This window comes from Balaenoptera acutorostrata, chromosome 8, assembly GCF_949987535.1.
Source record: "Balaenoptera acutorostrata chromosome 8, mBalAcu1.1, whole genome shotgun sequence".
NCBI classification, from domain to species: Eukaryota; Metazoa; Chordata; class Mammalia; order Artiodactyla; family Balaenopteridae; genus Balaenoptera; species Balaenoptera acutorostrata.
In genome coordinates, this window is record NC_080071.1 from 38169889 (window position 1) to 38196056 (window position 26168).

At 40.9% G+C, this 26168-nt stretch overlaps 1 protein-coding gene across 1 annotated transcript in view; it reads right to left on the reverse strand.

The window, feature by feature from the left end:
• The window catches only part of PDE11A (phosphodiesterase 11A), a 447087-nt gene that overhangs the window by 36069 nt on the left and 384850 nt on the right, over positions 1–26168 (reverse strand). The window contains exons 16-18 of the mRNA XM_007190409.2: positions 14983–15060; positions 9140–9203; positions 2980–3054 (exon numbers count right to left, since the gene is read on the reverse strand). Of these exons, the coding sequence (XP_007190471.1) occupies positions 2980–3054; positions 9140–9203; positions 14983–15060 (217 nt within the window). The remainder of the gene's footprint in view (positions 1–2979; positions 3055–9139; positions 9204–14982; positions 15061–26168) is intronic.

Sequence of the window (26168 nt, forward strand, 5' to 3'; positions counted from 1 at the left end):
ATTCCACCATTCTGTCTTCCAGGTCACTTATCCGTTCTTCTGCCTCCGTTATTCTGCTATTGATTCCTTCTAGTGTAGTTTTCATTTCAGTTATTGTATTGGTCATCTCTGTTTGTTTGTTCTTTAATTCTTCTAGGTCTTTGTTAATCATTTCTTGCATCTTCTCAATCTTTGCCTCCATTCTTATTCCGAGGTCCTGGATCATCTTCACTATCATTATTCTGAATTCTTTTTCTGGAAGGTTGCCTATCTCCACTTCATTTAGTTGTTTTTCTGGGGTTTTTTCTTGTTCCTTCATCTGGTACATAGCCCTCTGCCTTTTCATCTTCTCTGTCTTTCTGTAACTGTGGTTTTTGGTCCACAGGCTGCAGGATTGTAGTTTTTCTTGCTTCTGTTGTCTGCCCTCTGGTGGTTGAGGCTATCTGAGAGGCTTGATGGGAGGCTCTCTGACTAATGATTTTGAACATTTTTTTTCATGTGCTTATTGGCCATTTATATATGTTCTTTAGGGGAATGTTTATTCAGATCCTTTACCCATTTAAAAAATTGGGTTGTCTTTCTATTGTTGAGTTGCAATAGTTGTTATATATTCTAGATACTAGGCCCATATCAGATATATGCTTTGTGAATAATTTTTCCCATTCTGTGAGTTGTCTTTTCACTTTCTTGATAGTGTCCTTCAGCACACAAAGTTTTAAGTTTTGATGACGTCCAATTTCTCTATTTTATCTTTTGTTTGTTGTGCTTTTGGTATCATATCTAAGACACCATTGCCAAATCCAATCCAGAAGATTTATATCTTGCTTTCTTCTAAGAGTTTTATAGTTTTAGCTCTAACATTTAGGTCTATGATACATTTTGAGTTTATTTTAGGCTATGGTGAGAGATAGGGTCCATCTTCATCTGCATGTGATATCCCGTTGTCCCTGTGCCATTTGGTGAAAAGATTATTTTTCCCCCATTGCATTATCTTGGCACCCTTGCCAAAAATCAGTTGACCATAACTGTAAGGGGTCATTTCTGGACTAGTCACTTATTAACAAATGTTTGATGAGTGTGTGAGATACCACTTTGTCTTGTGTTTTCCCTTTACAGAATTTTGCATCTTGTAATTGATTATTGGTGATTATTTATTTAATGTCTATATTTCCCACCAGTTGACAAGCTTCTTGAGGGAGGGAAGATGGTGCCTTGCTCACGGCTGGATGCACTGTGTCCAGCTTCATGCTTGATACTTGAAGGTGTTCAAGCATGTGCTATTAACTGACTCACTGCTTCCAGTATTAATCTGGATGTTGCCCAGATTAGCCTTTGTCTTCATGAAGTTACTCTGGTGACCTTTAGGACTATGACACCTGAAAGGGCTCTTGGACAATTTTATTCCTAAATATCATGGAATAATGGGCACAGCAGGTGTCCAATCTGTGTGTGTGCATTTCCAGACAGTTCTGGAAAAGCATTAATGTGGGATAGCCCTGCCACAGCAGTTAGGCCTGAAGAGATAGTCATCAGCCGTGTTAAGTAGGCTTTTGTGGGGAGAGAGCAGCACTTACAGCTATGTATCCACCACAAAATTAATTTCATTTATGTCTCCAGAAAAACCCTTACCTGAGCCTACAAAAGTTCCCCTTAGTGCTGCACCACTGCACCTGCCAGCTTGCCAATGCTGTCACTTGACTCATATTTTTTTCATTTAATTAAATAACCTGTGGTTTTGCTGCATTGTAAACTCTTCAGAGGAGGCCTCTGAAACAGTTTTTTAAAGAGGACAAAAGCTTTTATTTGAAAATAGATATACATATAGCAGACAGAAATTTGAGTTGTGCTACATTTTACACATTAACTATGTATCCCAATCTAGTATCTGTATTTTATAACCAAATTTGGTGACATCACCAAAGAAGAACAAAGGGATGTGTTGAAAACAGTATAAATAGATATTGCTTTGGAAACTAAAATAATTGATGGCTGTTTTAACTTATGTAGTCTTTCTGACCTTTGTAGGTAAACAACAAATAAAGAATAGTCAAAATTAGTAAGTCTGTGAGTTCTTTAAGCTAGGAGCTAGTTCTGCTGCTTTTCCTTGTCTTTAAATGTCAGCAAAGAAAGGTGTTTTAAAACTTGAAGATCTTATAAATAACTCCAAATATTCAAAACTGAGTTGATTTGACTCCTCATAAACAGACACTCTTGACAATTAACACATTCCTTGAGCTGCAATGAATCTTCTGTGCTGTGGCAGGCTTTAGAATATTCTGGACCATTCTTTGAGTCGCTGGGTGATATGTTTGAAGCTACCCATTCATTAAGAATAAAGAGGCCGCCCTCTCCTTGAGGGTGGTGACTGAGGCATTTATGTCTTTGTCTCCTGATGAGTAAAAACAGAATCATTCTTAGCCTACAGTAAGCATTCTCAAATAATAATTGAATGGATGAATCCAATCTAAATAGCATTTCAATCAGCAGAACTTAGTTCCCCAGATGCAACTTTTCATTTTGCAAAAAAGGAAAAGAAACAGAGACTTGATTTGCTTTTGGGATTTTGGAAAGTTCAAAATTGGAAAGTAAAATCCAGAATATCCATTATTTACTGCACCTGCCTGTTCTAGCCCATCAAGGCTGGACAGCTTGCATGCCTTTAATTTTTTTCTATATTTCTGTTTCAAAGTAGCCACTGACTACATATGAAATGCCAGCCCTAGGCTTTGAGTTATTCAAATACTACTCTGCGATCCTCCCTTGCGCCTACTTCTCCCACTGTGGGAGTACAGGAAATGCTTGTTAAGTAGATCAGCCCTGTTAATCAGAAGACTGGGAATAAGAGTGTTTAGCATCTAAGTTCAACTAAAGCTTTAAACTTTCAAGAGTGCTTCCTTAAATCCATTCTCTGTCTTTCCCATTTTCAAGGTGTGATTTGAAGTTATTTTTGAAAATGTCATTCGAAAGGGTAAATACGTCATAAGAAAAGGAAGAACTTACTGAAGGAGTGAGTTTGAGTTCTGCTCTCTCCCGATCTCCTTGTTCAAAGAACTCGCTGGTTACAAGTTCAGCCACCTGAAACATAGAAATATTTAAATTGACAGGTATGTGTAATTCATCACGAGACACAGAAGTTATTTCTGGCTTATGTGTATGGTAGTTATCTTCAAGACAATCATTTAAAAAGCTTATGAGTAAGTACATTAACCTTTTGTGTTTGAAGGTATTATAGAATTTAATCAATGAAACTGATTTCCTTTTAATCAGAAGAACTTGTGCAATGTTTTTTTATTTATTTTTGTTGAAATAGAGTTGAAGTACAGTTGCAATGTATCCTTAGACACATGCCGATAGACCATCTCTGACAGTAGAGCTTATATATACACATGAAGCACAAGGTTGCCACCTTCAAAGCAGGAAATGTTCTTATCCAGAAAAATGAAGCAAATAATAACCTAATAATAACTGATGTTATTATAATATATTATTATACTATATTTGTAATAATAATTCAGCCAACTTTCGGTTGTTTCTGTGCAGATTCTTTACTTTGTCGCATACTTGTACTTTAGTTTGGTTTCATCTTGCCGTACAAAAACTCCTTAACCACGTCACCCTACCAGTATTTATGTACACTCTGGAACAGATAAACCCGGGGCCCACCCCTTACTTCCTACAGTAGCCATCACTCAAGGGGCAGAACTAATGCTAGATTCACTGTTCATACCAGACTTTTACAGTATGTTATGATATAGTCTGAAGAATGTGATTTGGTCTTCAGGCTGTCTCAATCCATGTACTAAATAACAGTGTTTATTTATGGTGGGTTCTAGTTGGTACAGCACAATGGAATGGCTGTTCTACCCCAAACCACAGAGATTTTTTTCCAAAGTAAGGACACATATTCTTCTACTTTTCATCCATTAGTGTTGATGGTCAGAAGCTACTGATCATGGTCAAGCTTGCAGAGATTTTCTTCTTCCCCAAGCCCTGTGCTTCTACTGACAGTTTTATGGGAAGCAAACTGATGTAACAGATAAGTGCTGAACGGGTGTTTTCAACAACACTATGATGTACATCTAGGGTATCTCAGAGGTGAACTAGCTGGATTACAAAATATTGGAAGAGCAGAAAAGAAATACCAGACAACGTGCTGGCAAGAAGATCTGGATCCCCAGACTAATTTTTCTCTATTCCAGGCTCTTGTAAAGATGAGGTTTGTAGGTCTGGCAAAGGTTAGAGTGGTTTAATTTTGGTCAAGTGCAGAGAATCAAGATAATTTACCTAAAGTATATCTCTCAGGAGATTTGTCAACCATAAATGGTAACCATTGCCAAAACTTAACAACAACATCTAACACCCACACACACATCTGAGAGTAGCAAGTATGCAGTCATTTATTAAAAAATAGAATGGCCAGTTCAGATTTTAAACATTTTAAAAATTCAACAGCATAAAACCAGTTGGAACTGACTCAATTTTTCTAGGCCCTGGTTCACTTCTCTCTCCCCAGTCTCTGCCACTGCCTTTCACTTTAGCACTCCAGGCCTCTCTCATTGGTCTCTGGCCTTCCTTTTGAGAAGAAATGGTCCCCTAAGGACCTGGCCTCATTATTCAGTTCCCAGAACTCTCCCTCAGAATCCTCTGAGGTGGATCTTTTGCACTAAAGAATGCATGTGTGCATATCAGGTCACCCCGAGGTGGGAGTCCTGCAGAGGTCAGTAGCCCCTGGAAAGCAAAGAAATTAAAACAAACTCCTTTTCCTTGAGCTTTCTAAAGTGGTCTTGGGTATTTCCCCTGTGCTTCTTTCACAGCTCAACTTGTACTACTGTTTCATTTGTACTTAAAATCCCAATCAGGACTATTAAATGGCTCCTGATTGAATTTTTTATTAAAAAAGGAAGCTGAGATGCTAATCAGGCCTTGGGGGCTGACTGGGGAAACCCACATGCCTAGAGTCATGTGTGTGTGAGGAAGGCAAAGTGAAATAGACACCAGTGAGAAAACATTTTGAAAGGGAATTAAAAAAAAATCAACATCCAGGAAATTGGAAATATATTTCTATTCTTAAAATAAGTTTCTATTGCTTTTGTCTAACTGTTTCCTAAAATCCTATTAGAAGTGAGTAAGGTTTTGGAAATACCTAACCTATTCAATTCAGATACAAACACAAATGAGATCTACAGTTTAGAGTTGTGACAAGACTTCTGATGGAAACATTTGGAAAAAGATGGTTTTGTGTTTTATTTCCCTGACCTCATGAGTTTCTGCACTGGTCAGCAGAAGTTCAAATCCTAAAAATAAAATAATATTTATATCAGTGACCAAGAAGACCACCTACAAGTGGCCATTGGGCCTCTTCGTTCTATAATCTCAATGCGGAAACTTTTTTCCTTTCAAGTACTTGGGTCACTTTCTGGCTCCCACGTGGGCTGCTGCTCCTGTAGTTGTGACGTGCATTTCACTGGGGTCCTGAAGGCCCTGGCAGATCATCCCTCATCTACCCCGTTTCTAATCGTCTTTATTTTTCCCTTAGTTCCCCTAACTTTCTCCTACTCTCCACTACCTTCCACCCCTATCACAGGGGCCACTCTCAATACTACACTTTTTCCCACTACCTGGAAGAGCCACTTACATATTCTCTGCAGTTTATTCCCAAACTTTACTGTCAGGGAGGCCTTTCCACACTGGGGAAGGGAAGGGTGGGCAGAGATGTAGAAATAAGCAACGCAACCACACAAATCCTTCACCATAACCTGCTTTATGTAACTTCAAGCATGTCACACTAAAACGAAAACCAAGGCATTGGAAGAGAGCTAGCTATTCATTGGAGGAGAGTCTATAGGAAAACTGCACCACCTGCACTGAACTGTGACGTGAGCAAGACATAAACTTTCATTTGTGCTAAGCAACTAAAATTTGAGATTATATTTGTTACTGCAGCAAAGCCTAGCTTAGCCTTGACTAACAAAAATTGGTATGGAAGTGAGGTAGTGCTATTAAACAGAAAGGAAGGGAAGGAAGGGAGAGAGAAAGGGAAAGGAAGGAAGAAAAGAAAGAAAGGAAAGACCCTAAAATATGTGGCATTGGCTTGGGGGCCAGGTATTTATAAAACAGTGAGGTTGTTAGAAGCTATGAGGATGATGATCCGTGTCACACAGTGGCAAAATATTTTGTACAGTCCTCATGGAAATAAAGCAAACAATGTACCCAATGAATTTGTAGCCTTAGGGGAAGAGGCCGGAAAACAAAGTTAATAGCATGTGATGGTTGCTGTTGACTGTTTTGCTAGTATTGTAAGAAGTGAGCTCAGAAAAGGGTTGGCAGGTCTATAACCAGGAATGAAAGGGAATAGAGAAAAGTCACAAGTTCAGGGTCTTGTAGGGATAGAATATGAAGCTGCTTCTTAATCCCAAACTGTGAAAATAAAAATTGAGATACACTTTGAATGACAAAGGCTGATCAAGACTCAGCCTTGCAACGAGAATCAAATTGAAGGTGTGGCCAGTAACACATAGTTAACAACTATGGATGAATTAGGTGGCACACACAACATCCTTTTAGTTAGACAAAATGGCCCGGAAAAATGATTTAACTACATGCTTTCCTCACTGGTGCCAAATACTAGGAATTAACTGTTGAGAGAGGAAGAAAGACGTATGTATGCTATATTTCCTTGTCCCTGAATATAAGGAAGCGAAGAAATACAGTAGATCTAAGAAGGTTGTATAGAATCTAACTGTGGATGTGGCTGTTAGCAAATGGAAATGACTGGAATCAAAGACCTAAGAAGGTGACTAAACGTGCCAAAAAACCCCACAAGCCTTTGACTATTTAAAACTTAAAACAAGCCTTGGGTCTTCAACCTTCTTTAGGGGGGAAGCAGGCTGAGAAAGCTGCTTGGCCTTTGAATCTAGCCAAGGAGGATAATCGAAAAGGAATAATTTCCTAGGGTGGATCTAAAGGCCATGGAAAATATTGAATTGGGCAGCATCTCCCTGAGAATCAGGGCCCACCACAGAGTAGAAGGCCCTCCCAGAGAATGCCCAGTGGGATTTTGGAATTGCTGTGGACCCCTAACTGCCAAATATCGCCATCTCTTCCCTTTCTAAATGGGACTGTCATAATGAGTCTTTTGTGGAGTGGGTGTTATGTGCTGCATTTTGGGTGTGTGTGGGTCTTTAGTTCATCTTTAGTTTAATCTTTACAGACCTGCTGTAGAGATTAGCACACATCACCCAGAGATCCTGGACTTCCAGCTTAATACCACAACTGATGGGATATTTGGGTCAACTCCCTTGGAGTGGGGGGAATGAGTATATTTTGCCTGGAGGAAGGAGAGTGAATCACATTTTTGGTGATTAGAAGGGCAAACTGTGGTAGTCATGTTTTCACCAACTATTTCTGGCTTTCTACTTTCTGGGCACATGGAAGGATGGGCACTTCCTTGCTGGGTGGGGTCATGTGACCAAGTTCTGGCCAGTGAATTGCAGGGGGGGATAGCATTTAACTTCCAGTGTAAGACCCACCCGGGCCTCTGCTGGACTGATCCAGACAGTAGCTGCTCCCTCAGCCCCAGTCCAGGATGAGGACAGAGGCGCCAGCCAAGCCGAGGCACACGCCTCCAGGTGATGTGTTAGTTTAAAACACTGAGATTTTGAGCTTAGTGATAACATAGCCCATTCTGCCAACACACTTGCATCATTTAAAAATGCTGATTGGTGCCTCCTGTGTAAGAAAGCATAAAACACTAAGAATGAAGGCTTTGGAACCTCATCTGCTAGGATGTGAATTCCTCCCTCGCTCCACCACTTACCAGCTATATGCCTCAGGCTACGTATCCTTTCTAAGCCTCATTTTTCCCATTGGTGAAATAAGAATAATCACTGTATTAGTTTCCTAGTGCTGTCATAAATTACCACAAATTTGGTGGCTTAAAGCAACAGAAATGTATTCTCTCAAAGTTCTGGAGGCCAGGAGTTCCATATCAGTTCACTGGACAGAAATCAAGGTGTTGGTAGGGCCATGCTCCCTCTGGAGGCTCCAGGGGAGAATCTGTACTTTGCCTCTTCCAGCTTCTGGTGGCTGCCGGCATCCTTCTGCCTGTGGCCACATCTCTCCAATCTCTGCCTTGTCTTCACACACCTTCTCCTCTTCTGAATGTGCCACCTCCCTGTGCCTCTCTCTTACAAGGACACTTGTGATTGAATTTAAGGCCTACCTGGGTAATCCAGGTAATGATGATGATAATGATAAAGATGGTCCTTAACTTAATCACATCTGCAAAGACCCTTTTTCCTTCTAAGGAAAAACCATTTACAGGTTCCAGGGATTAGGACCTGATATCCTTTGGGTTGCCATTATTCAGCCCACTACAGTCACAATACCCACCTCAGAGGATTAAATGATATAATACTTATAAAGCAGTCATTTAACGTTAGTTATTTAGTCAATAAATATTAGTTTTTTATTGTTATATGAATGTATCTTATTTTCCCTTAAATGTCGAGTCTCAGGGTACCAAGCTATCATTTTAGACCCCGCAGCCCATCCGGTAGGTGCCTCATAAAACCAAAAGAGCTATTAACCAAATACTATCAAGGTAATCAAGGATCTTAAGTTGGGTAGCTATGGGATTAAAAACTATTCTAGCTCTAGAGCTAACACTTTTGGGCAGTGAAACCAGATAGGTGGTAAAGGCATTACATTTGGGATACAAATTAAATTAGATACTGCACATTTTGGCCAAAGAGCCCTCTGATCTCTAAATAGACTTTAAAGAAAAAGAAAAATAGAAATTCCTTTTTATCCTTGTTTTTTTTTTTCTTCAGATGTGAAAAACTGGACCTTGTACTAAAACACGGTTACTTATTCAAGAACACTACGTATGAAACTCCTGCCTTAAGAAATGGTCAAGGTGTTATTTGGATTTAGTGCATTAAAAAAAAATGTAACAGAGTCAGAAATATTATTTCTCAGTGGAAGCACGATAAAGAAAGGCTGGGCAATAAACCGTCGCCCTAAACCTCCTGCTATTTTTTACACCACGTTAATACTGATGCAAATTGACTCGGGTTTCAGTGCCTGGTAGACAGGGCTCTGGGAATACTGTCCCCCCCAGTCCCTGCTCGGCTGAGCCCTGCCATTAATCACCACTCGCCTGTCTGGAGATCTCCCACGGTTTGGTCACGGCTCCAAGGTCACAGGCTGTCATTAACATTGATCTGAAAAACAGAACCAAACAAAACAGCCTGAATAATCTTTTGTTGCATTCCTAAACAAACCCGTCCTAGATACATAAATAAATAAAATGGGACCACGGCCAGCTTACATCTTCTTTTCCTCAACAAGGGCAGCACTGTTTATAGACCCATGTTTAGCACCTCCATCATGCGGCCGCACTACTTCGGAAGACAAAGCTCGCACACACTCTCGGTGGCCCTTTTGTTTTGCCTGCGGCAGATCAAGGAAAGCCAAGCACTGCTTTCTCTATACCTGAACCAAGCAAGCTCTGCTTAAAATAATTTGTAATGGACGATGCTTTTTATTTTTAACTCTCAGCAAGGGAATCAGTATATAATACTCTATACATAGCTCATAAACCTGTTTACCAATGTATCACTGATTGATGGGGATGGAAGAAAACCCACACCAAAAAGGCGAACCACATGCCCTGTTAGGGGCTCCTGAATTTTCTTTCTTTCTTTTTAAAATTTTTATTGGAGTACAGTTGCTTTACAATGTTGTGTTAGCTTCTACTGCACAGCAAAATGAATCAGCCTTACATATACGTATATCCCCTCCCACTTAGGACACCACAGTGCATTAAGTAGAGTTCCCTGTGCTATACAGTATGGTCCCATCAGTTGTCTATTTTATACATAGTATCAATAGTGTATATGTGTCTCCTGCATTTAAGATTTACGGGGGAGAACCACACAGTTTGACTCCAGTTTACTACCTGGCTACAACCATGTTTTATAAGCATTACGAAGAAGAAACAGCTACAGCTTTCATTAATTTGAGCCCATAAGAAAGCACAGGAAATATCTGAATCAGATTTTTGAGGGGCAGATTTCTATTGGTTTAGAAATCTAGAATCCGCATTGAAACCTGGATATAAAAAACAGGGGGAACAATTCAAACTGTAGATAGCTCTTGTGCTTCTAATTGGATGTGGTGAGAAGGGAAAAATCAGGCACACTCTTTGTCCAAAATCTGCTTTCTTTTACTAAAACCAGCAGCGCGTGATGAAAACTAAAGAAGGATCTGAGCTGGGAAACCACATCTTGGCTAACTCCTTTTGGAAGAAAGGGGTGTGTTGTCGAAGGTCAGAGGGCTGCCCTGATGTCAGGTGTTAACATTTCATACCCTGCCGGATTCTACTGCCTTGGAAACATGTCTGCTTCCCAGATGGCAGAGCATGCCTGGATGGCGGTAGGGTTTGTGTAACTTCTCCAGGAAACCCCTCCAGGGAACAAGGCAGACCGGCAGATAACAACAGGTCATTCAAAGCCCTCTAGGAATCAGGCAGCGTCTAATTCCAAACACTCCTGTGCTAAGCCCTGTGCAAAGAGACACATCAGTCTATTCTTCGCACTTCATCTTTTGTGACAAGCGCTTCTACGGTGCTTACGTGTGCCTGCCTCTGTACTAAGTGCTTTACCAACTACCTACTAACTAACTACTAACTAAGTGACTCCTCATCACAAGATGCTGTTATTTCTATTTTACGGAGAGGTCAATGGCAGCATGGAGAGATTAAGTAACTTTCCCAAAGTGCGTAAAGGATTCAGGATTCTGTGCTTATCGCAAAGCTGCCAGAGCCCCTCTTGCTAAACTCCAGTGCTTCTCATTTTAGGTTCTGCTGGTACCAGAGAGGGACAAGACTGTAGGTAATGCATTAGACTTTGTAGTCTCTCTCCCGGACAGGAAATAATCTCTGTGAGGTTGCCTATTTGTACCATAGTTGGATAATTACTTAAGTTCCATCTGCTTGATAATTTGAAACTTACTTCTCAAATTCATATCAACATTAATCAATCAACAAGTTTATTGAGTATCTGCTAGGTGCTCTGATGATGAGAATTCTAATAGCTACCATTTATTGAACAGGCATTAGAGGGTGATTTACATAGTCTCTATATGAGGTAGGGATACTATTATTATCTCCATTTTACAAAGCAAATAGTGCTTTGCATTCCTGGATGAGAGATGTCGGGGTACCTTGCCCGAGGTTACACTGCTAGGAGCTATCGAAGCTAGGATTGGGATCCATACAGTCTGACAGAAGAGTCTCTACTTTCAATGAATACTCTGCAGTGGAGCAGAAATTCTGTACAGAGAAGGAAGACTGAAAAAGGCTGGGAGGGAGGACGGTGGAGTGTCTGAAACCTTTATCCAATTGGCGTGGGGAGTCAGTGAAGGTTGGGGACTCAGGAGGAACCTGGCCAGAGCTTCAAGGAGAGAACTTTAGGCAGTAGATGTGGAAATAGTTTAAAGAAGTAGAGAATGGAAGCAGAGAGACAGTAGGAAAGCATAAATTGCTAAGGGCATAAAACAAAGGAGGGGAGAGGGGAAAGAAAGTCAAGGATAGCGCTGGGAGCTTGCACAGGAAGAACGAACAGAAGGGGGCGAATGGGCAGTTTTACCTTATTTTCTAGATCAAGCCTCTGTACTTGAAAGGCCTTCTCTAAAATATGAGAGCAGGGAGGGAGTTTGTAGCAACTGTTTGAGTCTTGAGGTCCACATAACTCTAGTGCATTTTCGAGTTAGGTGGTGCAATCTGCTTAGTGCGGTTGCAGGAATGAATGGTCAGGAATGTCCTCTGTGGGGTGGGAAGAGGACGGTGTGTTCCTAGGGTATCTGAGACTCGCAGCAGCTCCTTGTTATCACGCCTCTCCTCCTCTAGGCGCCAAAATTATTTGAATAATTATCTTGCGATAATCATCATTTTCTTGTTTTTCTCTAGTTTTAAAAGCATTAACAACTCAAAAGGAATACACTGTAATTTAAAAGATATATCCAAATTCAGTAAAAGATTACATGTATGAACTGAATTTTATGCTTACCACACAAAAAGATTACACCTCGCAGTCTGCACTCTGTGTCACTGTTTTAAATTTTAAACACAAATACAGACCCCAAATGGTCAACATAAAATGACAGAACGGAAGTAACTCAAGTTCTGTTTCTTTATCTTTAACATCACCGAGCTATCATTGTTTATTCTGAATATACTGTTTAAAAGCAGAAAGGTGATGTTCTCAGAGGCTGGAGACACAAACTGCATCTGGAGTGAGTGCAGAAAGTTCCGAACCGTTAGCAACTTACTCTTGAAAACGTGTCCCGAGTCCACCTGTGCCAGGGGCTGACAGAATAACTGGACGTTCTTGGAATTAACTTACATGTACGATACATGCACAATGAAAGGATAAGTAATAATGTGCTAATTTGAAGCTTTCATAGCAATTATTTTGATACTCAACAGTAATCTCAGCCGTTGTTTAGAATTTATTCCAACAAAAGATTTTTCTCTGGGAGGAGTGTCTCATTGTTGACATTGTTTAGATTGCAGGCACATGGTGATGATAAAAAGCAGACCAACTTTTAGTTGGTTTTATTACTATTTCAAAATTCTCTAAGGCAGTGCTCCCCCCGAGTCCCGCCAGCTGCCCGCAATGTGCACATGGTCAGAGTCCAGCTGTGAAATTGCGGGGTGGGGGGGAAGGGGGAGGGCAGAGCTGGGGGGAGGGGAGGGTTCCTGAAGCATCTCACCTCTGCTTTATGTATTGTGCTTCTAAATAAGATTTTCTTACATATGGGGTTCCCTGCCAAAAAATTTGAAAACCTCTGTGGGAAAACACTCAGGTGGAGACATGGGACGAGTGCTGGCATTTTACGAGTTGTGCTCAGGAGAGAGGCCAGACCCAAGAAGCCTGGTGGGACCATCTGTGAGGATGCTGAGGAACAAGAGAAGAATTCCTTGAGGGACGATTACATTTAGGGGGCAGTGGGGGGGGGGGGAGGAAGGGCTAGAGAAACACAAATAGGAGAAGAAAAAAGTCAGAAGGAAGTAGAAAATACAGAAGAGCGTGGGCTTTGCGGAAGCCAAGGCAGGGAAGAGTTTTAAGAAAGGAAAGGCCAACGCAGTGAGGGCTGCGAAGAGATGGAGGAAGCTGCAGAGAACAAAGGCTATAGGATCTGATCCTTAGGAGGTGACCGGTGACTTTCAAAACGCACAGAAATTACATTTCAGCATCTAAATTCCTCAGTGGAGGAATTCACTCTAAATACTAAATACTCTGTGGTAACTTCATACTTTGGAATACTATGCAACAATCAAAGATGATACTGGTATGGACATGGAAAGAACTCCAAGGCATACAGCTGAGTGAACAAGTGAGTTCAGATTGACATGTAAATATATAATTTATGTTAAAACAAACAAACAAACAAATCTACACTAAAAAGCATGTTTCCCATGGGTACACATGTATGGAAATGCTCTGACAGTAGTCTGAAAAGAAACAAGGAACTGCTAACAGAGCAAAGCTATGCACAGTATGGGGACTGGGAATGATGCTCAAAGAACTGGGGGGTTATCTGTAATGTTTTACTTTGTTTCAGAAAAATATATTCCTATCGTTACTTGTGGAATTAAAAATGATTTAAAAAGAAAGAAATTGCCTTGTAAGAGGTTAGAAGGAGTGTGAGTGAAGTGTGGAATTGAAGGAGAGAAGAAAACTACGATTGGACTTTAAGAAGGAGGCAGATTTTAGGGATTTTTTTTTTTACCGAGGAGATGGAAGCATATTTTTTAGGCTTAGAAAGGTCACGCTGGGTGGAAAAAAAAGTCAGATTTTGAAAATGCAAGCCAAAGGAGTATAATTGACACAGCAAGGTCGGAGTCGGTGGTGGGGGGGTGGCGGGCGGCGGGGAGGTGGAGGGACTGGAATAGGACGCGAGCGGAGATGCTAGTGTTGAAGACAGGAAGGGTCCTTCCCACCCTCACCCATCACCAGCCCCCCGCCCCTGCCACCCCACCGGAAAGGATGCAGAAAAGGTCTGTAAAGATAACAGAGATCTTAATTTGTAAGACAAGCACAGTTGTCTTTAATTCCTCAAAAAAAAAAAAAAAGATAACACAGAGAAATAGTAATGCAGAGAGGGGAGAAGTAGAGCGCCCTCTGGTGAGAGAGTGAGAAGAGGGAAGTGGCAGGCAGGGCTCTGTGTTCTCAGATGGAGGCGGAGGTCTTGCACGCGCATGTGGGCCAGGGCTGGGGTAGGGATCCCACTGGGGGCGATGCCAGTGGTCGCCTGGCTGTGGAGCAGACACACTGAGTCCAGAAGCCCAGAAAGCTCACAAGCTTTCCCAGAAATGCTTAATAAATCTGGAACAGGACTAAGACACCAGAAAGTCTGGGGATGGGTGAGATGGGGACAGTGGAAGGACAGGGTATGAGAGAAAGAGGAACAGTGAGTGTCTAACCAGCTGGAGTGGCTGCGATCAGGTGGTTAAAATGTGCCACATAAAAATGATGGTTTGCTGCTGTCTTTTCTAAACAACTGGGAAGAAGTCCTGTGAAAAGTCTAGAACAGATTCCTTATTTCCTGCACCAAAATCTTTTGATTGGTTTTCTATCTACAATGTCTACTGTCTCTAAAAAAAACCCCCAAACTTAACTCTTACTTTCCTTTGTTCTGTGTAACTGTTTCTGGAGGTTCAAGAATCCCCTCTCCCCTGCAATTTGCATGCCTGCTGAAACGGGACCAATTCAAACATCATTTTCTAATTTTGAAGGCAAATTTATGGAGAGGAGGCAAAATAAAATAAATTAGAAAATGAAAAGACACATTCTCTAATTATTCAACTAATTTCTGAACGTTTTGAATGTAAGCTTTGTTACTTTAAAAACTACTTGTGTGCTTTTAGCACTGTCAGAAAAGCATGGCTAAATCGTCAAATAATGAAGAAACACATAAACAAGAGCTGTTTCTTACCGAAATATATCACGATGGTTTTTGATGTTCCAATCATATTCTCCTTTACTGACAAGTTCGAAGAATTCAGTTCTCCTCCTGCACGAAATCAAATGAAAAAAGAAAAAAAAAAACACCCTGGAATGAAATTTCTCAGTCTGTGCGGTGACATAAACACATTTATGGGAAAATATAAGACCGCCTCAACCAAGTAACTTAATATTTGAAATCATGAGGCTAAAGTGCTATCAAAATAAATCAGTTAAAAAAAAAATGTTGAGGCTTCAAGAAAAAGCCACAGTCATTTCTGAATGTATTTACAATGGAGGAGATTATCGAGCCATAAAACAGAAAACAGTGTGGTCCCGCATTTGGGATTACTTGATGTGAAGCCCTGTGACTCTCACTGAAAGTCAGAGAAGGGAGGCAAGGACACATAAAAAGTGGGAACAGTTCTAGAATGTTCTTTTATCATTCAACTTAGAACTGACCTGTATGATGATCCAAGATAAGATAAACTCCCTGGTAGTAAATTCAGGACAAATACTTTTGTAGAAGTTAGAAGATAACTATTTCACCATCTCAGTGCTTAAACACATAGGCTATGGAGTCAGAAATAACTATGTTTAGATAATGGTTCAGTCACTTCCTTGCTGTGCAACTTCAGAAAGTCACTTAAACCCTCTGAGCCTCAATTTCCTTAGCTCTAACTTGGGGGTCCTATTTGCTGACTCAGTTATTGTGCGGATTAAATGAGACAACATGCAATGCCTTTAGCATGTGTCTACACATTTTAAGTGCTGGATACACACGCATGTGGAAACACATTTGGAGATGTATAGATATGGAAGAGGCAAGAAGGGATCTTCTCAAGTTGTGAATATAGGGTGACATTCCTATTTTCAAAATCTTTCTTTAGCCTAGTTATATGATTTTCATATTTATAGTGAGAAAGGAAAAAAAAAAGACATCACCATTTTGATTCTTTAAGAATCATTTCCCAAGGTTTCACTCTCTTGGCACTTCCTAATGAGAGACCATTTAAAGGATTCTGGCACGCTGTTTCCCAAAGTGCATCCCACGAAATGCCAGTCTTAGGAGGTGCTGCATGAAAAGGAGTGCTCTGGCCGAGTGGGTTTGAGAAATGCTGCCTGTGATATACCTCTCTAGAGACTCACCACCGCATTAGCCTTTTGAAGGCTCTGCGAAATACTGAGAAAAGCCTACTCACCCTGACTTAACCATAGAATCCCATAGCACTGACGTTTTAAGGAATACACTTTACAAAATAGTACCATGTCATTTATGGTGGAAATCAGAGTAGGATCTTAAACACTTATGCTGACCCACTGTAATCTGGGGGGACAAAGGACAAGATGCTGAGTGCTATTGGCTTCCCTGTTTCTTGTCTGGAGTCCCCATCACCAGCTGACCAACAGTATGGACTTCTTGCCACCTGGTCAGATGGACAACTCAATTCACCTGAAAGGGGGCAGGTCAGGAAGACAAACAGGTGACTCATTTCCTTATTTGAGACACAAAGGCAGGTCCTGGATTTGCTTCTTCAAGTGGGTACAGGTCAAGGCCACACCACAGATGGGATAATCTCCCCAACAACATCACTGCACTCAGCAGGGATGGCCCTGCACAGTCACATGGAAGGGCCCGGCAGCACCCCTCCCCTTCGGGTGTGCAGGTGCGGGCATATCTTTTCTTCATATACCTTTACCACCTTTTTCACTTGCCCACTCCCTTCTTTTTGACCATGGTCATGCCTTTTTCACATCACCACCACTGACTGTGAACTGCAATAGAAAGAGGTGGCGGAATGGAAAGAGCCCAGGTCTGGACTCACACAGACCTGGGCTTGATGCTGACTGTCACTCACTAGCTGTATGGTCCTGGGCAAGTGGTTCCACATTGCTGAGCCTCAGTTTCCAGCTTTGCGGTAAGAATTTGCAATGAGGTGCATCAAGTGTTTGGTACTGGTAGATACTCAATATCTGATAGCCATGGTTGATGTGTAAATAATATTAACAGTATTACTGCCAACAGTGATACACACTGGACTGATTGGACTTTATGGAGATTGAAGAGGTCATCTACTTCTTCCTTCTCCCTGAATGGAAATTCTTCTTCTTTTGAATAATTGTGGAGCAGAAAGTTTGGTACAACAGATATTTATTGAACACCTACTCTGTGCCAACTCTTTACTAGGCTTTATGGACACAAGACAATTTGTAAACATCTCTGAGTTTACTAGGGGCGATCAACAAATACAGGTAATCCCCCTTCAAAGGTGATGCTAATGATAATACTAATGATACTGGGACTAGAGTGAGGTTAGAGAGATACTCGCCTTGGGTACAAAATTCAAGTGGGTGCCCCAAACTCAGTAATCAAGACAAATAATATCTTAACGCAATGTTTTAAAAAATCAGCATAAATACAAAAACACCCCATGATGAATAAAATATCAAAATTTTAAATAAAGACAGGATCTGACACTGCACTCTTCGTGACCCACCTCACTTGCCTCCCCCTACTCCTCGCCCTGAGGAGGCTAATGTTTATTGGGCCCTTACTATGTTCCAGGCAGACTTCCTGGGTTCTGTCACTTATTAACCACATGACTGACCTTGGGTAGGTTATTGAACTTTGCTGGGCTTCAGTTTTCTTGTCAGAGAAGAGTAATAGCAATAGGACCTATCTTGTTAGGGTTGGTGGGAGGATTCAATGAGATGATTTATGTAACACACTTAGCAGAGTGCCTGGCACACAGTAGGTGCTCAGTAAGGATTAGCTACTGTTATTAAGCTCAGAAGGGTTGAGTGAACTGGCCCCAGGTGGTGAGTGGCAGAGCTGGGATACAAACACAAGCTGTTGGAATAATGGCTGCCCCAAGCAGCTAAGATGTGCTCAGCACATCCTGGGAGCACAGAGGAAGGCACTTGGCTTAGCTAGGAGAGTCATGGAAGATCATGGAAGGCCTTCTGAAAGAGCTTGTCAGTCATCATCTCTGTCATCATAAGCACCTGGGTGTCTTTTCAATCCTATGAGTTATTCTAAGAAATCACTAGAAGGCAAGCTCCATGAGGACAATGGCCTGGCCCATTTTTGTTCACCCCTGAATCCCCAGTGCCTACAACAGTGCCTGACATCTACCAGGAGCTCAATAAATATTTGTTGAGTTGATGAATGAATGAAGAAGATGATCTCAGAAACTATTCATTAAAAAAAAACCTCTTTAGACACTGGTTCCACCTAGATTCCAATTGTTCTATGGTCTTCACAGCTGTCATTTGGAGAGATTGAGATAAGAAAACAACCTAAAACCTATCCAAGAAAAGCCCTGTCTTGAAGACTAGATTCTAACTTGATCCAGGTGGACAACATAACAAGTTGTGGGAAATGTAAGAACACCGTTCCCAACCAATGTCTGACCCTTCCTCCATAACTATTGGAATACCTGCTGAGAGTATGTTCAATATATGAGACACAGCATTTTTGATGTAAAGTGGAAGCATATTACCTAGGCGTCTAACTCAATATAGAAGTTTGTTTGTTTTAATTGCAAATCTATGACATGCCAGCCAAATAGCACCAGAAGAATAAATCTCCACGATTATGAAAATTTTAATACCTAGAGCTGCTGGTGCGAAAGTCTTAAATCAACTGAACCCAAAATCAGTCATAGGCATCACATCACATTATAACAAAGCCAGGGTCTACTGCATCAGGACAAAAGGGAATATCCACTATCCCTAGGGGGTGGTAGGTAGAAGAGGGGCAGAAGGAATCTTTTCATAGAGCACAGAAAAATGTGGCATACTAATTTTATTTTTCTCCACTGACAAAAGTGTGGCTATTTCTTGATAGGTTCTATTTATTCTGGGGTCCCAAGGTTTGGATCCCTCTTTGCCTCTCCGTCTCCGTCTGTCTGTCTCTATGTGTGTTTGTGTACATAAATCACACACACACACTTATATATATGTAAAATTGCTGGGTCATAGAATGATTTCTATGTTTAATTTGAGTTTTCATTATAAATACGGATTGTTAGGGGTATACGGAACCTTTGAAAAAAATCTGCTGTAATTCTCTCATTTATAGGTGAGGAAACTCAAGGTGAAGGAAGGTGAAGTGATTTGCCCAGGGTCCCAGGGTAGTTATGGGCAGATCTAGGTAGATTCCAGGTCCCGAGCTTCCCAGTTCTGGCCCTCTGAGATAGTCTTTATAAATTGTGTGTTGCATGAATGGGGGCAAAATAGCCTTGCATGCTGTGAGACTCTGGACATAGGTATAACGGCATCACAGGCTGCTGTCCTAAGGAAGTACCCAGTACCGAGTACCACGGTGGGCACCAGACAGTGGTCTCTCCATCAACAATGAGATGCTCCAAAGGGCTGCAGATGGCCCAGACCAGATTGGTGGTCTGCAGCTCTAGGTGGTGTATTTCTGACCCCCTCCTTAGAGATAACCGTGAAATTCACTGTGCTTTTGAGAAATTGGCCCACACAGCTGCTCCTTTTAACATCTGTATGTGTACGTGTATATAGATCATAGAGTCAAAATCAGCATGTGTGAAACTGTTAGAAATAGGAGTGCTTTTAAAAACATGGGGCTGCTAAAACGAACATTTGAAAATCCACAAAATTATATAACACTCCCTGTATCCAGACTCCTCTGTCATGAGGAAATATATCATTAACTTTTCAAGCAGATCACTGGGAACCTTGGTTTTCAAGGACAATGGCAAACACCTCAGCTAGTGGAAAGCAACTTACTGGAAAATCTCATTTATAATCATATATGTTTTTATTAGGCTTTTATCCTGCTCTCCTGACATATGTTTCACTCCGAAAAACAGCAATCTTTAAAAAAGCATCATTTGAACAGCACTGCTAAAATTACCTTCAAAAATAGTTTTAAAGATTGGTTACCAGTCACCCATCGCTACATTGAAAATTTTTCTGGTTTGTAATTCATCTACAAGGCACCTTTTATTTGTAAATTGAGAAATTACCAATCCTGTGTATATTTTAATCAGGAATATTTTTTGTAAATTTATATAACTCTACATGTATATATGGACACATAATCTTTATCTATTTATCTAACTGTTCTGAATCTACTCAAATTCTATGAATGTTAGGAAGGTTTTACTGCTGAGGTGGAAAATCATCATTGTGACTCTCCTGCAATTTCAACTCCAGAATTGTCAGACGTGTGGAAGGAGAGTATAGGGGACGGGGTGGAATGGGTATAGGGGAGGAGAATTTTGTTCTTTCAGCTCATTCAACAGGCAGACCATACATCTGCAACTGATTGCTAAATGCAGATTCTGGAGACACTTCTGGACTTTGGGCATAAAAGCATCAGAGAGGAATAATAAATTAGTAGGCAGATGTTAATTCCAGTAATTATGACTAAAGGGAAAAAAGCCATATATTTAATTTTGAAAGTGAATTGTCTCCCTGTGTTAGACTAGCACTGATAACACATGACCAGCTAAGAACCTGAAAGAAATTACCTGTTAGGTGCTGTGCTGTTGGTGACAGCACGAATAAAACTGGCAAATGCAGGAAATGGAAAGACGAGAATGACTCTCAATGTTGAAAATGACAGAAAATTAGACAATACAAGGCCCTAACCGTTAGTTCAGTTGATTCATAATCTCCAGGACAAGAAGTGGTCCAAGGGGTTGCTGGATGGAGCATGCCCTAGTTGCCCCTGCATTTACTTGGCCCGTAGCACTCCTCACGATGTGGTATTACTGTTTTTCTCACTTTTACACTGGGTTCTCAGTCCCTGAAGGTAAGAATTATGTCTTCTCTGCCTGTGATCCCCAGCAACTAGCACAGTACCTGGCATAAAGAAGGCATCAGTAAGTGCTAGTGGATACATTTCTCATGTTTTATTCAGTTGCAATATCACGTGGATGGGGATGAATAGATATAAAATGCTTTGATGTGCATCAAAAAGTACCAAAATATTTCTTCCATTAACCTGTCACTGTGTCTGTTGTTCTAACATTAGAGTAATTTCCGTGGGTTAATTCATCAGCTCTGTTAAAATATAAGAATGTTTGGGAAAGAACAATGGGTTAAGCCCTATAAGTCATTACACCTTACTATGCATTAATTTATCCTCTTCCTTTCCAATATGGGGCTAGTTGAGTGTAGGCTACTGTAGAGGTTGAAAACTCTGAACATAGTGGACTCTTAATAAACATTTGTATAATGATGAATGAATGAATATTCCTGTCTACATGGCAGTAGAAACATTTGTTGAGTTCCTATTGTATTTCATAAAATAAATTATTTTAGATATTAGTCTAATTTTTAGAAGGATGGTCAAACCATAACTCGTAACAATCTAAGGCAATTTAGTACATTTTGTTGTCATAATCAGATGCTTTTGAGAAATACTACTTATTGCATCCCTTTGGAAAGACAAAGACAAAGAAACCATTAGACTGGGCATTTTCTGTAATGGCTGATGAATGCCTGCAGAGCACAAAGGGAAGTGAAAATTTTTCAATTTGAAGATTAGTCTGATTAATTTAGAAAGCCAACCAGAAAAGCATTAAGCGCTCAAATGGGTTTATAAAATCTGAATTCTTGGATAATTCTTGGTTTAAATAGTGATCTGAGGCAATGTGGCATGGAGACATGTCACAGGCAACTTGATGACTTTGGGTAAAGTATGTGCCCTCTCTAAGCCCAGGTATCCTTATCTAGAAGATGGGGATAACAATATCTACCTTGCAGGCTGATATGAGAATTCAACATCAAAGAGTTAATATTTTGAGAATTTATTATGTCAGGCAGTGTGTCAGGTTTGGGGGCTCCAAGAGTGAGCTAAAGAGGAAGATGTCTGCGTTCATGGAGCTCCCATTCTAGTGGTGATACAGGGAGATACTGTAATGCCTAGAACAGTGCTGGGCACGGAGCAGGCACCTGGTAAATGAGGGATATAGTATTCTGTGGTCACAACCTGCTGGGGATGAATGCTAAACAGTTACTGCTACCTGAGAGCAACAGCTTCCACGACTGTATTAAAGCTAAAGAACTGCCAACTTCTGATGTCCCAGTATAGCTCAACAATGAACAAGGAGCCTCTACTTGCGGTCTCAGCCCCACAGGTAAGGCTCCTGAGCAACTCTCACCTGGAGCCTCCACCCCACCCACAGCCTGCTGGTGGCATCAGCAGTTTGTTCAGTTGCCACCGGCTTGATATCTAGTGGGTCTGGAACTGGCATTACTGCTGCCCTTGGTGCCCAAGTATTTCCAGGAGTGGCCTCGGTTTCCCCTTTGGTTCTCTTAAACTAACTGCAGAGAGAATGGCAGAGTAGTAACAAGCATTTTGGAGTCTAAATACTTGGTTCCAATCTCAGCTTTACCATTTAACATGGTGAGCAATTTACTGAATCTCTCCAAACCTCAGTTTCCTCATGTGTATGATTGGGTCAATAATAGTACCTGCTATGGGGTCAATAATAGTACCTGGTCAATAATAGTACCTGCTCTGACAGAACTGCTTTAAGTGTTAAATGGAATAATGTGTATATAAATCTCCCAAGTGAGCACTCAGGAAATTTTAGGCGTTGTTTTTATTACTAATTGTGGAAGATGCAAGGTCATCTTTGTTGACTTCATGCAGACAGTCTAAGGCAACTGCGACATCTCTTTGAAGTTTTAACACTTGTAATTTTGGATCTCTCTCTCTGTCTGCCCCAACAAGTGCCATCTTTTATGGTCCAAATTTTGTTAATTTTTCTGGCTGAATGATTCTTTTCTTTATAAGGTACTTTAAATTATCGGTGTTATCAAATTTAAATTGTTTAGATTATCTAAATTTTAATTATCTTTCATATAGGTAATCTCCTTTGGCCACCAGAAGGACTCTAGGAGATTGGTATGGGTGATGTACCTGTCCCCATGTTGCTGACAAGGAAACCAGGGCAAAGAGAGATTAGGTTGAGTGACTCTCTCAAAGTTACATGGCTGGTTACCAATAGGGTATATCTAATTCCTGCTTGAGATGCTGAAATTACTATTTAATTATCAAAGCCGTATTCACTGTGGGGACTCAGAAATAGGCACAGAAATCAATTTCAGAAAATCACTCAGCAGTAACTGGAAAATGCTTTCAATGAGTTGGAAAATCAGACTGAGGAATTAACCCCCAGACCTAGGTTGTGAAGCCCAGAAATTCACACGGAGGTTTTGTTTGATTTTCTGTTTTTTAAACTTGTGAATTCTGCTTTCACCCATCATTTGTAGTATAGAATCCTGAGCATACCCAAAGCCATTAGAAATTAAATTTACAAGGTTTTGTGGTTGTTTTTAAAGGAATTCCATATTTCCAGGAATTTTACATTTTCCCCTTTTGGCTCATGGCAGGAGATCCTGCCCCCAGGAATGAGTCATAACCTCCCTGCAAAAGGACTGGATCTTCTCCCTGCCTGCTTTGACCCCTTCTAGGGTGACTTTCCCCTTCTTAGGGGAGGAAAGCAGTGAGTGTCCTTTTTGGTTGACCTCCGCTGTGTCAAGGCTTTTGATTTAAGCAGTCAGGGCAGAAGAACCAAGGATGATCCAAACTTCTAGAAAGGGTACAAGGCCGCCTCAGAGTCCACCTTTCTTCAGCCACTGCTGCTCCAACCAGCACCATGGCTCCTGCCTCGGCTGCCCTGTGCCTTGCTTACCTTCTGCCCTGGTGCTGCTCTGAGCCCGCGCATGGGATGGGGAATGGCTGCAGGAATCCCCAGCCCTTGGGCATGCACGTCCTGGAAGTGCATGGAAGTTTTAACTCCCATGGAACAGCCTCGGCTGATGGAGGCTGGAGGCTGGTGGGTAATTCTGAGGTGCAGCTTATACAAGACTTTTCAGACAGTCCCTGCGGGATCAAACCCGACTGACCACAGTGCTGACCAACAAGGGAATGTGTCTTTACAAGAGCTTCCCTCCTTCCCCACTTCACTGTCCCAGTCCCCCACTCCTATTCCTGATGTTACCTCCAAAACTAGACTATGTGCATGCAAGCCCTTGTCTCTGGCTCTGCTTTGGGAGAGAGGATGGGAACTCATCCTGGTTTTCATAATAAACTAATTCATGTACAGCTGGGAAGGTCAATATTTCCATGTAATGCATCCCCAGCGTAAATGACAACTACTTCTTAATTCTTCCATTAGAGAAGGAATACAGTGTTTGTGGAAAAGCCTCGAAACAGGAGGTGTGGGTTCCAGCTTAGCCACATAATTAGTTATGTGACCCAAACTACACTATTTAACCTTTTCAAGCTTAGTACCTGATCTACAAAATAAAGGAGATGAATTGGATTACATCATTTCTAACATCCCTCCCAATTCCACAACTGTATCTCTGTGAAATAAAAGCAACTGGGAGACAGTTTGTAGTAGCTGTTTTCCCCCTCATTAACCCTAGGAATTGTTTTGCCTAAAAATATGGCAATACTTCAATGCAACTTTAGACAGGCAAGTGAATCAGCCTCCTGAAGGTCTAGATTAGAGAATGAGCAGCTATTCAGAAACTCAAAAAAACAATAAGGCTGACAAAAAGAGAACAAGCCAGCTTCTCTGGAGTCAGCAAACATTAGCCGGGGCTGCAGCATTAAGATAAGAGCAGAGTAATGAGAAAACGAGTTGCAACCAACTGCCTTGACTGCATCCCAGTGGTCACTCAGTGATTCGTCACATCCCTAACAGGGCTTAATGAATGGACTCCTACTGTTGATATTTTTTTCTCCCTTAGAACTTATTTGGAAACTTGGCTTGGGAAAATGCTTCTACTTTGAGAAAAATAACACAAAACCATGCAAGTGTCAGACACAGGAAATAAGAATATTAAAGGGATACAGGCTTCCATAAATAACCAATTCAGGAGCATCAATTCAGAAAAAGATGGAACAGCATGATAGTTAAGTCAAAATGAGGGCCACAAAACATGCAAAATAAATAGCCTATAAAACAAATGAGGTTGTAGATGCCACCATTTATAAGACATACAAGACATTTATAAGATATAAGACATTCATAAGACAGATAACATAGGTACTATTATCTCCATTTTACACATGAAGAAGAGAGGCTCAGAGAGGTAAATAATTTGTCTGATGACACACAGCTATGTAGTGGCAGAGCTAGGATTTTTACTTTTAAAATATATTTTAAAAATTAATTAAATTTATATTTATAAAAGTAATACATACAACAGTTAACAAATCAAACAGTACTAAAAAGCATATAATGAAATAAAGCAGTGTTTTTCATATTGCTGCCTTGTTGTCCTTTGACTGTATTTCTCAATGCTTTCATTTGATCTTTATTTTGGCCATCATGTTTTTAATTTGCAAGAGCTCTTTCTTCTTCTACAGTTTGCTCCTATTATTTTTTAAAGCATTCTGTTCTTATTTCATGGGGCAATATTTTAGCTCTCTAAGGATATTAACAACAGTTTTTGGTTTTTGTTCCTCTCCCTGTTTTCTCTGAATTCCATTTATTTTCTGTTTGCTTCGGTCTCTGCGTTTCACATGTGAGACTTTCATAAAATGTTCTGTGATCCTTGCTATCTGTGTGTTAAGAGTACGGCATTAAAAGGCTAAGCAGGAGTTGTATGTGTGTGTCCCCCCCACACACTGCATAGGACACATTTATACTAAAAATTATTCATTGTTTATCTGAAATTCAAATTTAACTGCACTTCTTGTACTTCCATTTGATGAATCTGAGAAACCTGGATGTGTGGCTTATAGATTCTGGCCTCTGGGTGACTGGGCTGTGGGCTTGGGGTTTCAATCCAGAGACCTGTTCCATTTGACTTCATCCCTTCTTCTGAGCTCTACGTCTCATTCCCACCTTGAACTTTTCTCAGTCCAGAGCGCTTCCTTTCATTTCTCCAGAGATTAAACCTCTGCCCTTCTCCAGGGATAGAGGAAAGGGAGTTATCTGGCTAGGTTGGTGGAGGACTTGGTGGGCTCTGAGTGTTCTGAAAACTGACTTTTTAGTAATTTCCTTGTCTTAAGCTGTGAGCGCCACATTCACTTTTCATGGTACTTTTTGTCTCTAAGCCGCAAGCAAGGCTCTGCAAGACAAAGTGGCTTGCTTCTCAGAGTTTTCCTCCTACTTTCCACTCCACTCTGCCAGATCAGTTACATTCATCAGCTGGCCTTCCATTTTCCACAAA